The sequence below is a fragment of the Leguminivora glycinivorella genome, chromosome 5 (assembly GCF_023078275.1).
Source record: "Leguminivora glycinivorella isolate SPB_JAAS2020 chromosome 5, LegGlyc_1.1, whole genome shotgun sequence".
NCBI lineage: Eukaryota > Metazoa > Arthropoda > Insecta > Lepidoptera > Tortricidae > Leguminivora > Leguminivora glycinivorella.
The window spans coordinates 18,151,828-18,164,827 of record NC_062975.1 but is presented as its reverse complement, the minus strand read 5'-3'; the positions used below and the strand labels follow the sequence as shown (position 1 = coordinate 18,164,827).

The window sequence follows — 13,000 nt, the reverse complement described above, 5'->3', positions numbered from 1 at the left end:
TAGTTTTCCGTATTTTTCTCAAAAACTACTGAACCTATCAAGTTCAAAACAATTTTCCTAGAAAGTTTTTATAAAGATCTACTATTGTGATTTTTTTCATATTTTTTGAACATAGGGTTCAAAAGTTAGAGGGGGGACGCACTTTTTTTCCTTTAGAAGCGATTATTTCCGAAAATATTAATATTATCAAAAAACGATCTTAGTAAACCCTTCTTCATTTTTTAATACCTATCCAACAATATATCACACGTTGGGGTTGGAATGAAAAAAAATATCCGCCCCCACTTTACATGTAGGGGGGGTACCCTAATAAAACATTTTTTCCCATTTTTTATTTTTGCACTTTGTTGGCGTGATTGATATACATATTGGTACCAAATTTCAGCTTTCTAGTGCTTACGGTTACTGAGATTATCCGCGGACGGACGGACGGACGGACGGACGGACGGACGGACGGACGGACGGACGGACGGACAGACAGACATGGCGAAACTATAAGGGTTCCTAGTTGACTACGGAACCCTAAAAACGAATCAAAACTTCAAAGTCGATTTCCCACAAACTGGGTCTTTAGAGAAACAGCATATATTATAGTTCATGACACGGCAGCTCGTAGTTAATACCGTAGCTGCTACGAGGAAGAGAATGCTACGTGCTACATCCATGGCTACAACGGTGTAGCAATAGCCATAGCACGAAATTACCGTAGAACTGACAGACAGAGGTGCAAACGCACATAATAATTTGACAACTGGTCTTGTCTAGAGCGTAGTGACCCTGCCTGCTACGCCGCGGTCCCGGGTTCGAATCCCGGTAAGGGCATTTATTTGTGTGATGAGCACAGATATTTGTTCCTGAGTCAAGGATGTTTTCTATGTATATAAGTATTTTTATATTATACATATATATCGTCGTCTGGGTACCCACAACACAAGCCTTCTTGAGCTTACCGTGGGGCTCAGTCAAACTGTGTATAAATGTCCTATAATATTTATTTATTTTATTTATAATTATGAAATCAGCGTCATATGAAAAAAAAAATATAAAGCCGCCATCAAACAGTAAAGAGAGTCATAAGTATTAGCAAATAGAAAACAGATTGCTACATTAGAATAGGTTGCTGATCAGTCTAACGCTATAATATGCCTCCAATAATCGGGCTGGTTCAAAAATCCCCAAGCTTTAAGGTATATTGTCCCATTTATCGCGGGACTCATAGACAGCTCGCGTTGCGACGGATAAATCGCCGCAATCTCGTGCACAGTGGGCTATATAGACAAACAATACAAAAGTTAAATTTTGAAAAAAAAAACCAGACACAGTGGACCGATTTTCATCAAATATAGCTAAGAACCCTCCCGATTAAATCAGCTTTCAAACCAAAACAAACGAAATCTAAATCGGTTCATTCGTCCGAAAGCTACGATGCTACAGACAGATATGTCAAACTTATAACACCCCGTCGTTTTTGCGTCGGGGGTTAATAATGCAAAATAAAATAGCACTTCTATGGAGTCTTGCAAGTCAAATATTAGTACATTATGCAACAAGGGAGGTAAGGGGTCATTAAATACGAATGTCGTGATATATTAGACACGATTATTTAATATCCTTACCTCCTGAGTTAGGTACACACAATGTTTTTCATCACATTTGAGAGAAAAATACAGAGGAAAAAGTCATAAGGCAAAATCTTCAACGCAACGGTGCCGCTGCGACCAGTAGTGTATCTTCATCTATATCAGGTTATTCATATTAAATCCATTGTTATTGATAACAAACACTTTTTAAACGAAAACAAAACGAAAATCCTGCATATAACTTAAATGCAATGTTCAAAAAAGCATATAAATCAAATAATTGAACTAAATTTTTATATATTTCTCATTCATTCAAATATTTTGATCTGTTCTACTCTCCGTTGCTAGGCAACGGTGGGCGCCTACAGGGCGAGAACATATTGTCAGATTGTAAATTATAACGATTTATCTGAGTAAAATTTACGAAATAACTGCCAATCACACTGAAATAATTGTAAAACATAAATAAAATGCATTTTTTACACCTTATAATATCTTTTATAGCTTAAAAGTCAAATTTTGGTTGTGCAACAAAAATCCTTGGCTGATTGAAACATCCTTTGCCTGAAGTATTGTACGGTTTGTATTAATTTTTAAAACTAAATCCATTAACTATTCCCGTGGGAACCAAATAGTACAGTACACGTAGACGCAATGAGACCTTTAAACAGCAAACGTGATGACTGATGAAAAATACATTTTTAACCGAAAAAATGCCTCAAAGTATTTTTTGCGTGAAGAATTAGGAAAAGGGTACTTAATGTTGTCAGTTTATAGTATTTTATGCAACTGGTGGTTAAAAGAGGTCAAAAAAGGTGAGTGGCGTGGGTAACAATTTGAGGCGAAGCCGAAAATTGTTAATAAAGACGCCACGAGCATTTTTTGACTCAGTTAAGCACCGTTGCATACAATACTTTTTCTACGACCAAGCACTTACTTTGAAAGAAAATTATAAATTCAACAAATGCCTACTTTCAGTCATCTTAGTTATCTAAGTGGACCACCTACCATTATGAATATGCAGTTTGAGTTAGAGACTTCTGTTGGAGAAAAACAAAACACAAATAATTGAGTATGTGAAAAAGGTTTTTATTATTATTTAAAACTGAATAATCAAGCTTCCCCTCAGAACAAAAGATATCACAACTTAAGTGCAAAATTACACAGACACTTAGGATTATTTCAATCTTCCTAAAACAAAGAAAAATGGTTTTATTACTTAAAAATTAAAAAATAGGTACATATTTCACTTATGGAAGTGCAAATGCAAATTGTGTATGGTATTATGTGAAATTGTTATAGTTTGACCATTTCTTGATGCGGCAGTGTTAATACGGATATCAGAATTTTGTTGAATGATTTGAGATAACGATGGAGTTTGAGCTGTTTCTGTATCTGATGGTAACGGTGTTGGAGTGATGTTCCCATTTCTTGATGCGGCTGTGTTAATAGGGATATCAGAATCTTGCTGTATTTGAGATAACAATGGAGTTTGAGTTGGTTCTGTTTCTGATGGTAATAGTGTCGGGGTGATGTTCTTTTGATGGGATTCTGGTGCTGGAATAACAGGTACTAGCTCAGTTTCAGGTATGTAAGTTGTGGTTGCGTTGTGTGGCTGCGTCTTTTCTATTGAATTCATCAGCAGATTTGATACTTTTTTCTTGTTTTGTATTGAGTTATCAACATAACCCTCTGCCACTGCTGTGGATTTCCATCCACCATGTCTTTTCAAATCCATAATATTGCCACCTGCATCCACTAGGAGTGTTGCTGAAGTCCTCCGGAAGCAATGGCCCGTATAAAGCTCCGGGTTTGGAAGGTTGAGGTAAGCAGCCATGGTTTTCCCCATTTGGCCAAAAGCATTAATTCCTATATTTTGCGCCACACACTTTCCACTGATGTATCTCACAAAAAAATTTTGGCTTGTACAAGTATTGGGCCGAAGGTTCATATATTTTTTTACTAGTTTGTAGTATTTTCCTGTAATCGTGAATGTCCGGTCTATACGATTTTTTGTGTTCATTATGTTTACTACAAGTGTATTATCAGCATCAAGGATGTGGTCAATTTTTAACATATGCAGCTCCTGTCTCCTACAAGCGCCCATGATCCCGAGTATTACTGCAACCTGAAAAAACAGCAGACATTGTAGATATGAATTTTAACAAAAACATTGTTGGTTTATGTATAATAAACTAAAATAAGCTATATGTATAACTTGTATGACAAAACAACAAACCTTACTTAAAAGATATGTATAATCCGGTGCATTGTCAATAAACTTTTGCAAGTCATCTGGTGAAAAAGTATGCGCTTTTTTTGCTTTGTAGCCTTCTGACTTCCTCTTCAAAAAAGCTATCAATTTAGCATACTGGGAGATATCCGTTCGGTGATGTATATTGAGCATGGACTTCAACTTGGAATATTCCACCCACATTGACGACGGTTTTAGTGTTCCTATTAAACTGTTGAAGTAAGCTAACAGCACATTTTCTGAAAAAGATGTTGTTTTGTACTCAGACCTCCATGACATGAATTTTTCATAAGACTTTTCGTATAGTCGACGGGATTTCGTAGGCAGCAAATTTTCTTTAACTGCTTCGGCCATCGCCGATATCTCCTCAGGTGTAGATAAAATAACTTCGTCGTCATCCATATTTAGTATTTTATAAGATAAGTGAGAAAATACACACTGCTTTATCAATCACAAAGTTTTAAAATCGGATAACCACGTTCCGATATTTCAAGTAGCCGCAACAAAACAAATGAAGTATGCGGGTGGCAAACATGAAAATAAAAGTGTCTATGGTATAGCCTGGCCACTAAGGCTGGGCGCACACGGAGGCGACAGTTACACGGCGACATCTTTTGTCTCTGTCGTTACTAAATGCGTCCAAGACAGAGACAAAAAATGTCGCCTTGCAACTGTCGCCTCCGTGTGCGCCCAGGGTAAGACGAATCGAGCCGCGTCGAATCGAGTTCTCAATTTCGGCCTCCTGTTTTTATTGTTTCTGTTAACATGTTTCATGTGCTGTTGGTTTTGCAATAAATAAATAATAAAATAATAAATAATAATAAATATTTTAATTTTCTACGATGAAGTGATTGGTTTGTTAAGTTGGTAGCAATGTATTTACTGAACTTTTTCAGCTATATCGTGCTACTGCTACTAAATGTTTTCAGGGTATAGACTAGATAGACTTGTTCTGTCATCTTTTATGTGGGGTTTTAAAGTTATCTGCACGACCTTGTAACTCAAGAATAACAGTACGGGAGTAGAAAAAAATATTAAATCAACGAAAAGATAATTTAATCGATTACAAATAAATGTTTATCGATTCAGTGCGTACTAAATAGTACATCAGCGAATACGCAGTGCAGACTACGTTCTCATACATCATCCTCATCCTTCTTGGGTTATCCCGGCATTCGCCCCGGCTCATAGGAGCCTGGGGTCCGCTTTGGCAACTAATCCCAAGATTTGGCATACGCACTAATAGTTATACGAGACTGCCATCTGACCTTCCAACCCGAAGAGTAACTAGGCCTTATTGGGATAAGTCCGGTTTCTTTACGATGTTTTCCTTCACCGAAAAGCGAATAGCAAATATCAAATGACATTTCGCACATAAGTTCCGAAAAAGTCATTGGTGCGAGCCGAGGTTCGAACCCACGACCTAAGTCGCACTGTGACGATCCGATCATCTCGTTTCGTACAAACCTATGCATGCATAAATATAATATTATTTTCATTCCAAATAGAAACATCATTCAAAACATCGGTAGCAAAAGTTCTAGGAAACAGGTCGAAACTCGACTTGGCGTCAGGCGATGGTGCGCAGCCAATCACGATCGAGATGAGCGCGTCGGCGCTGCAGGGTGCGCGTCGGATGCCCATATATGGTAATACAAGCGAGCAGGGTCGTCGGGGCTCCGGGGGGACGCTAGCGTGGCAGGTTCGGGCGGGGCCGGCACCCGAGCGGGCTATATAAGCCAGTACACGGGGCGCAGGGGGAACATTCAGGAACGAGTCGCGGGTCGAAGCAGCCACGGGGAGATCTCTCCAAAGATAAGAAGGAATCATGTGAGTTCTTTAATATTTATCACTGTTTTTCTTTGTGATTTCATTATGATGTTCTATTGTGCTTTGTTATATGACTATTTTGTGGTACTTTGAAACATAACTGATTTATTAAGGGTTTTTATTATACACTTAGAATAATCTATGGATTTTAAATAACTCTCTGAAATTCTGGAGCATATTATATTATAATTTTATTACAATGCTTATCTGCATATTTTCTGTGTATGAGATCCAAGGGTCTTCCATTAATTCCAATGAATGCTGAAGCAAACTAAATTATTTTATATGAGAACTTATTACAATGTTAATTATATGGCTATTTATACAAGCTTTTGCTTTTAAGAGAACTAAGGTTCTAAACAACTTCAGAAAAACAATGCTTAACTGCATGCTTTTGTGTTTGAGATCCAAGGGTCTTACATTAATTCCAAAGGGGTCCTGAAGCAAACTAAATGATATTTTATGTGTTAATTATATGGTTATCTGTACAAGCTTTTGCTTTTAAGTGAACTAAGGTTCCAACCAACTTCAGAAAATACTGAAGCAATTTATATTTTATTTATTTTTCAGGAATAAAAGATTATTTTATTTCTGGATATTTGATAATATTGTGATATTATATTTTTATTATTTATTATATCTTTAGAATGAGCTGCTAATGGGGACTATATTTTTGGAGATTGAATTGCTAAAGTTTATGGGATAGCTGGGTTTTGAGAATAAAAATAATGAGACAAGAAGATATTACAGTTTGATTTTAAAATTATTTCTGTTATTTTGATTGAATAATTCCTGGTACAATTCTTACTTACTTATTTTGTCAATAAAGTTAAAGAGCTTAGGGACTAGGTTCTGTCGGGAATGCCAGTTTGAATTAAGTATTTTTATTTCGGATTTGTTTTTGATAAATTAAAGAGACTCAGGTCTTTTCTCTTGCTACTTGGCATTGGAGTTATGATGCTTGTTTGGGCAGGAGGTCCAGGCTTGAGTATATCAGCTAAGCGTAACGTGACAGTTGAGGCAAGTTTTGTATAGCAATGCGTACAAGCTTACCACATACAATGATGGCCATTAAATGGAATTGTCTTGTTCAAATACAGTAATTGTAATCTTTATTTGTCGATATGTTGGAGGAGAGTCTGGGGTTCTATGGTTTATAAAGATCAAAATTTTTAAGAGAACCGGTTGATAGGTTCACATTCCAGAAAAGATGATTCTAGGAAAGGATCCAAGGCCTGGCATTTTAGATGACAGAATAGGCGACCTTACCTCATGCGCAAACCAGGAGGTATTTGCCTAAATAAAGCCCTGAACACAAAATAAAACAAAGGGTTCTTGGAATTCTTGAATTGCTGAGAGTTTTCCTTTAATTATCTTTGAATAGTATTAATAGTGAAGTTGTATTCTCATTTTCGCTGATTCTCACTGACAATATAAAATAGAAATAATTAAAATTAAAAAATTAAAAAATTAAAATTATTTATTTGGTAGCAATACAATATTTACATAATTGGGCTAGTATCTCTTTTTAAGTATTTGAAATACTTGTATTAAGAGAATACCGCTCTTCCACTATTGGTAAGTACTACAGTTTATAATTGTTTATAAAGTAATTAACAGTTTTTAATTAACTAAACTTACAATTATACATTACAAGAAAATTATAATTATATACTTTTTATTTAAACATCATGCTACTATAACTATTACATTAATGTAACTAGCATTAGAATCAAAAGTAAATTTAGATAATATACATCACATTATTATTATTATTATTATTTTGTTTTCTGTATATTAGTCTAGTGACTATTATACGAAAATCCTTATATAATGAAATAATTTAAAATAGAAGAAATGCGTGTGTGTGTGTGTGTGTGTGTGTGTGTGTGTGTGTGTGTGTGTGTGTGTGTGTGTGTGTGTGTGTGTGTGTGTGTGTGTGTGTGAGTGAGTGAGTGAGAGAGTGAGTGACTGAGTGTTTGTGTGTGAGTGTGTGTAGTTGATTCGTTAATTAATTAATTCAATTAGATTTTAATTTTTAGATATTATTTTCTCTATGTCATTATAAGTTTTACTCTTTAACCATTTTATTATTCTATGTTTGCACTCAAAGGTGGAATAGGGGTAAAGGATGATATTGTTATTTAAGAAGTTATATAAGTAAGCTGATTGTGTGGAGTATTGTCTTCTAGCAAATGCAGTTTTAACAACGGAAGCGGTTATGACATTACTATTTTTCCTACGCGTGGTTTTTGTGTTAGGCTTATAGGTGGTGGTCTTATGAGTTTTAAGAGTGAGCTGTAGTATGTATAGTTTTCGTACTGACAGCTGGTTACTAATATTATATAGGTCGTTAGTTGGAAATGTGTACGGTTTAAATAACATAACTTTAAGGAGTGCTCTTTGAGCTCTCTCAAGTTCTAGGAACTTAGTTTTAGTTGCACCGCCCCAGACAGTAATACAGTAGGATAAAACTGATTGCACTAGCGATACATAAACTTGGTTTAAAAGTGTTTTAGTGGCTATGTTTCTAAGGTTTTTAAAAATCCAGATTAGTTTACGTGTTTTTGTCATTATACTTTCAATATGTGAATGCCACGTCAAACGCTGGTCAATCACAACACCAAGGTATTTAGTACTTTCCACTTTAGTTATGGTTGGGCAGGAGCAAGTGGTTTGTGTTGGTGTTTCACAAGTGTGGATCCTAATCAGGTATTGGGTTTCCGGCTGTGTGCGGTTGTAATTTGAAAAAGCGATATAATTTGTCTTAGTTGTGTTTAGAGTTAGCAAGTTGTCGTGTAACCATCGTGCGATTTTGGCTAGTCCCCGTTCTGCGTGCAGTCGAACCTCTTCCCATGTGCTTCCTGAGAATACAATGGCAGTGTCATCGGCATACGTAAATATTTGGCCTGCCTCAACCTGCAGGTTACACAACTGATTAATGTACACTAAAAAGAGGGTCGGTCCCAAGACACTGCCCTGTGGTACTCCATATGTTACTGAGCGTTCATTACTTACGTAGTTTCCTAGTTTGACTGATTGTCTACGGCCTGTAAGATAGCTACGAAGCAGAGACAGTGAAGGGCCCCTTATACCTACTCTCTCCAACGCATTAATAAGGATGGGAACAGAGACAGTGTCAAATGCCTTTTTAAGGTCTAAAAATACTGAAATACATTTTTGGTTTTTATCTACTTTATCTACTATCAGCGACGAAAGCCCCGTAACAGCATCTTCGGTGGAGAGTTTTTGTCTAAATCCAAATTGAGCTTTTGATAAAACATTAAATTTATTAAAGAAGTTAACGAGCCTAGTGTTAATGAGCTTTTCTAGAATTTTAGATACACAAGATAGTACTGATATAGGTCTATAATTTGACACGTCATCTTTGCTCCCACCCTTATATACTGGAGTAACTACAGCTTGTTTCAGGATATCTGGGAAAACTCCTTGATTAAAGCACATATTGGCCAGGCGAGTTATAATTGGAACAACCATGTGGTGTGCTAGCTTCAGGAACTCTGTAGGAATATTATCCCATCCAGGAGCACTGTTGGATTTTAATTGAGATAACACTACGAGTACCTCACCTGGATCAGTTTCTAGAAGTACAAATGTGTTACCAATTGTAGTTATATTTGCCTGGTCAATTGGAGCAATAATATAAGGTCTGTCTACAATCAGCTCTTCCGCTAAGGATTTTCCTATGTCGGAAAAGTACTGATTAATGGTATTAACTGATTCAGTGGGAGATTGTCTAATGTCTAGTAGTATGCTATTTTGATCTTTGTCTATTTTTCGATTAGTAATATTGTTTATTGTTTTCCAGATCGCTTTAGGATTGCCATTAGCTTTAAGTAACTGATCTTTTTCGTATTTATGTTTAAGTTTTTTTATTAAGCCGTTACAGAAATTACGGTACCTTTTGTAAGTAGTTTTAAGGACAGAATCGTCGGGATTAGCTCGTACTCTTTTTTGCATTCTGTTTCTGTTCCTTATGCAGCGGAGAATTCCATCAGTAATCCAAGGCTTCAGAATGCGATTGTGTTTTGAGACTGAGACAGTGGTAGAGCTTTCTTTCAGACATTTTTTTATAATGTTTATAAATGTTTCGGTTAGCAAGTTAGGGTCATTGATGTTATTTAACGCAGCAAGGTCTTCTGCAGATAATAGAGATAGGGCTTTACTATAGTCAGTTTTAGTTTTAGTTTTGCTGTATGGTTTTAGGATTTTAGAATTACCCAGTTTAAGTAAAATCATAGCGTGGTCTGTTATAGTTGTATCAAGTACAAGTATATGAGCTTTCGCACTGTTACATTGAAGTTTGAGCATGAAGTGGTCCAGACACGCAGATAGTCTCGTCGGCAATAAGTGACCTGGCAACAGTCCATGTGTAGCCATCATATTCAGATAATTTAGTCTATTTGTTTGTTCAAAGGGTTGTTCATTTGTTTTGTTTATAATATTAATGTTAATGTCACCGGTAACGATTATTTTTTTGTTTGATCTAATTTCTTCCAAGTGCTTGCTTAAGGATGTGATAAACTGGTCAGCGTTAGTGTTAGAAGGTGAACGGTATATTCCCAGTATGATTCCAGCTACAGTAGTTATCTCTAAACATGAAGCATGCGTAAGCATTACTTCGCGGACTCTAACATTGTGTGTTTTTTTTATATAGGCCACCACTCCGTCATTTTGTGTCAATAATAGAAATAGAATTCCAATTTCGTATTCGATTCGAAGAAAGAATTGAATTGGCAAATAGCTTTACGTTGATGGTCAGAGCTTAGTATGTATTACCGACTATGTATTGTAATTCATACTAGGACGCGTTGGGGATGAAACACCTTTAAAAATAAAATTCCTAAAAATTTGACTAATAAATTGAATTTTTCACCTTAATTATTGTATTTTATTTCTTTCTACTTTACAAAGTGTATATTTGACTATGAGAATTGAAAGAATATGTTGGTTGTAATTGCTCTATAAAATAAATTATGTATCGGTACTCATCTATAGGGAATATCAGAATAGCGGAAACTATTATTACCTAGGAGGTAGAATTTCTAAATGTTAGGGGAATATCTAGTGTGTTGAAACTTCCTACACTTGAGAAAAGGATTTGTGGTTACTTCGTACAACTTAGGCGTCCTACCTTTACTAAACGATCACATTTTTTCTTATGGCCAATCGTTTTAAATGCAGAACAAAACAAACAAAATAAAATTGGGATTAAATTCAGGGGTAGTTATTGAGCTTAATGGGTTTTGGGTTGTTAAATATATGGGGTGCTTAGAGTAGAGTATAGAGTAGGGTAGGTAGGTCACCTTTTGACTGTTACAATTTGGTGCCGCGACCAGCACGGGCATTTGTATGCCATGTTGTGGTTGTTTGCCACATTAGAATGTTGTTAGCTTCATTTGTTTACATTTGTTCATGTTTTTGTTATACTTAAGAGTGTGTTTGTTTTGTCTTGCAAGTGACATGTTTTAATGTCACAATTTGTTGCAGTGAAAAAGGACTCAAGTTGTAGTTTCAACTCATTGTATTAAGTTTGAGTAGTTTTGATTATACGCATCTTATTTATATACAGTGTAACTATAAATTGATTACTAACCTTACAGCATTCAACGGGTTTGAAGCCAATAAATGGTGATTGACCATTTTCTTTCCACATATCACTTAACACTAGTTCACAATTCACTTACACAACATGTGGTAGTTACTGAATATCTAACACATTACACATTTTAACTAGATTTGTTATATTTCGTTTCACAGTAAATGATGAATTTCACTGATAGGTTACGTTGTTTTGCCGGCTTTAATAGTCGTGGAATTGCGGTTAAATTATCACTTATTTTTGTACGGGAGGTTTACCTCATTGATTGTTATGTATGCGAATTAGGGTGTTTCATTTTTCCAAAATTTTGATTTATCTTTGACTTCGCTTTTCTTCTTGTTTCTACACCTATACAGAGCCCACAAACCAAAAATCAGAAAAATCGGACAATATTTAGAGGTCGCACACTGTGGCAACTTTTGTCTGAAGAAGTTAGTATGGGCGCAGGAAAGGCTAGAAACAAAACTTATGTAACTTTTTGTAGTAGGTGGTTTAAAAGTGATTTTAATGAAAAGTTTTTATATTGAAGCAAGTTATTTAAAAAAAATTACTAGTTGACGTGGCATTTAGTTTCTAGGCAAGGTTCCTTATGGTATTTTTTTGGACGCTCGACTTCCTTCTATGGAACAAGTTTTTTTGGATTTTTGTCCTGTTTTTGGCATGAAGCAGTGGTCACTCGGCCCTCTCGGGGCACTGATAACAGGATAGGTGGATGATATCAAACGGCACATTGGCTATCACCAGGTCCGCCATGGACCGGCTCGGCAAAATATGGAGAATCTTCATCACAAATGCCACTAAAATGCGACTTGTCAGGGCATTAGTATCTCCCGTGGACTTCAAGGGAAAAGAAGATAGATTTCCTAGAAATGTGGTGCTGCAGAAGAAAGCTAAGAGTATCCTGGACAAGGTTCAGATGCGATGGACCAGCCAAGTCAAGGCTGCACTTAGTGTCCCACTCTACGTATGCGTAAGGAATGTCGATGCATTGTTAAGCTTGCTACCACCCCTGATGTGACGACCACGACCACTCTGCCAAGAGTGTGACGACAAAGAAGAAAACAAGATCGTTCTTTGACTTAAGTATATTGACCGGGATATAGACCCTACTTACCTTTTTGATTTTTGTCTTCGAACTATTTAATGTCCAGGATGTTAGCGAATATTGTAGCCCTAACACCAGACGTGGTCGATAGTCTAACAATAGTCTATCATACTGCAAAGAAGAGTACGTATACCTATATATTTAATAATAAAAATTAACGCTCCAGTCAAAGATGAAGAGCAAACCGGTTCTCGCTGAAAGTCGTCGAACATCATAGAAAATGCGTTACTACTTGCGAACAAAAGATAAGGTTGCGGCTTACACATGTAAGCTAAATGATGATGATGACTTATTTTATCAAGAATGGATGTTACAACTATTGTATTTTAAGTTTAATAAGTTTACTTTTACTTTCAAATAAGCTACAACTACTCTATTGTTTTATTTAAAAATAAAATTGAGTAACATTACTTTTTAGCGACTTTTTTTCAAACTGTTCATCCAGTGCGACCTCTAAACAACGTCCAAATCACTTGAAATTTGGTATATAGGCGTTTAAGATAAGCTAGAACCGAAAGCCGAGCGAAGTCAGAAAAAATATCACAATTTTATTTTTCCCATACAAACATGAAACACCCTAATGCGAATATATTTCCACTTCATAATAG

General features: G+C 36.0%; 1 protein-coding gene across 2 annotated transcripts; it reads right to left on the bottom strand.

Annotated features, from left to right (window-relative positions):
- Positions 1 to 2,707: 2,707 nt before the first annotated feature.
- LOC125226654 lies at positions 2,708 to 4,391 on the bottom strand. 2 transcript variants are annotated; one of them, XM_048130700.1, is made up of 2 exons: positions 3,825 to 4,391; positions 2,708 to 3,708 (listed from the first exon to the last, which is right to left on the bottom strand). In XM_048130700.1, exons 1-2 carry the CDS (start codon positions 4,234 to 4,236, stop codon positions 3,674 to 3,676), a joined length of 447 nt encoding a protein of 148 aa, XP_047986657.1. In that variant the 5' UTR covers positions 4,237 to 4,391; the 3' UTR covers positions 2,708 to 3,673. The 2 variants fall into 2 exon arrangements, with proteins under 2 accessions (XP_047986657.1, XP_047986656.1); XM_048130699.1 differs by having other exon boundaries at positions 3,820 to 4,388.
- Between the last annotated feature and the right edge of the window lie 8,609 nt (positions 4,392 to 13,000).

What these genes read in the sequence shown, in the direction of transcription:
- LOC125226654 (XM_048130699.1), bottom strand. Translation starts at nt 4,236, where the DNA reads ATGGATGACGACGAAGTTATTTTATCTACACCTGAGGAGATATCGGCG. An exon ending in ATACATATCTTTTAAGTAAG is followed by an intron (nt 3,709 to 3,819) that starts GTTTGTTGTTTT and finishes CTGTTTTTTCAG; the next exon opens with GTTGCAGTAATACTCGGGAT.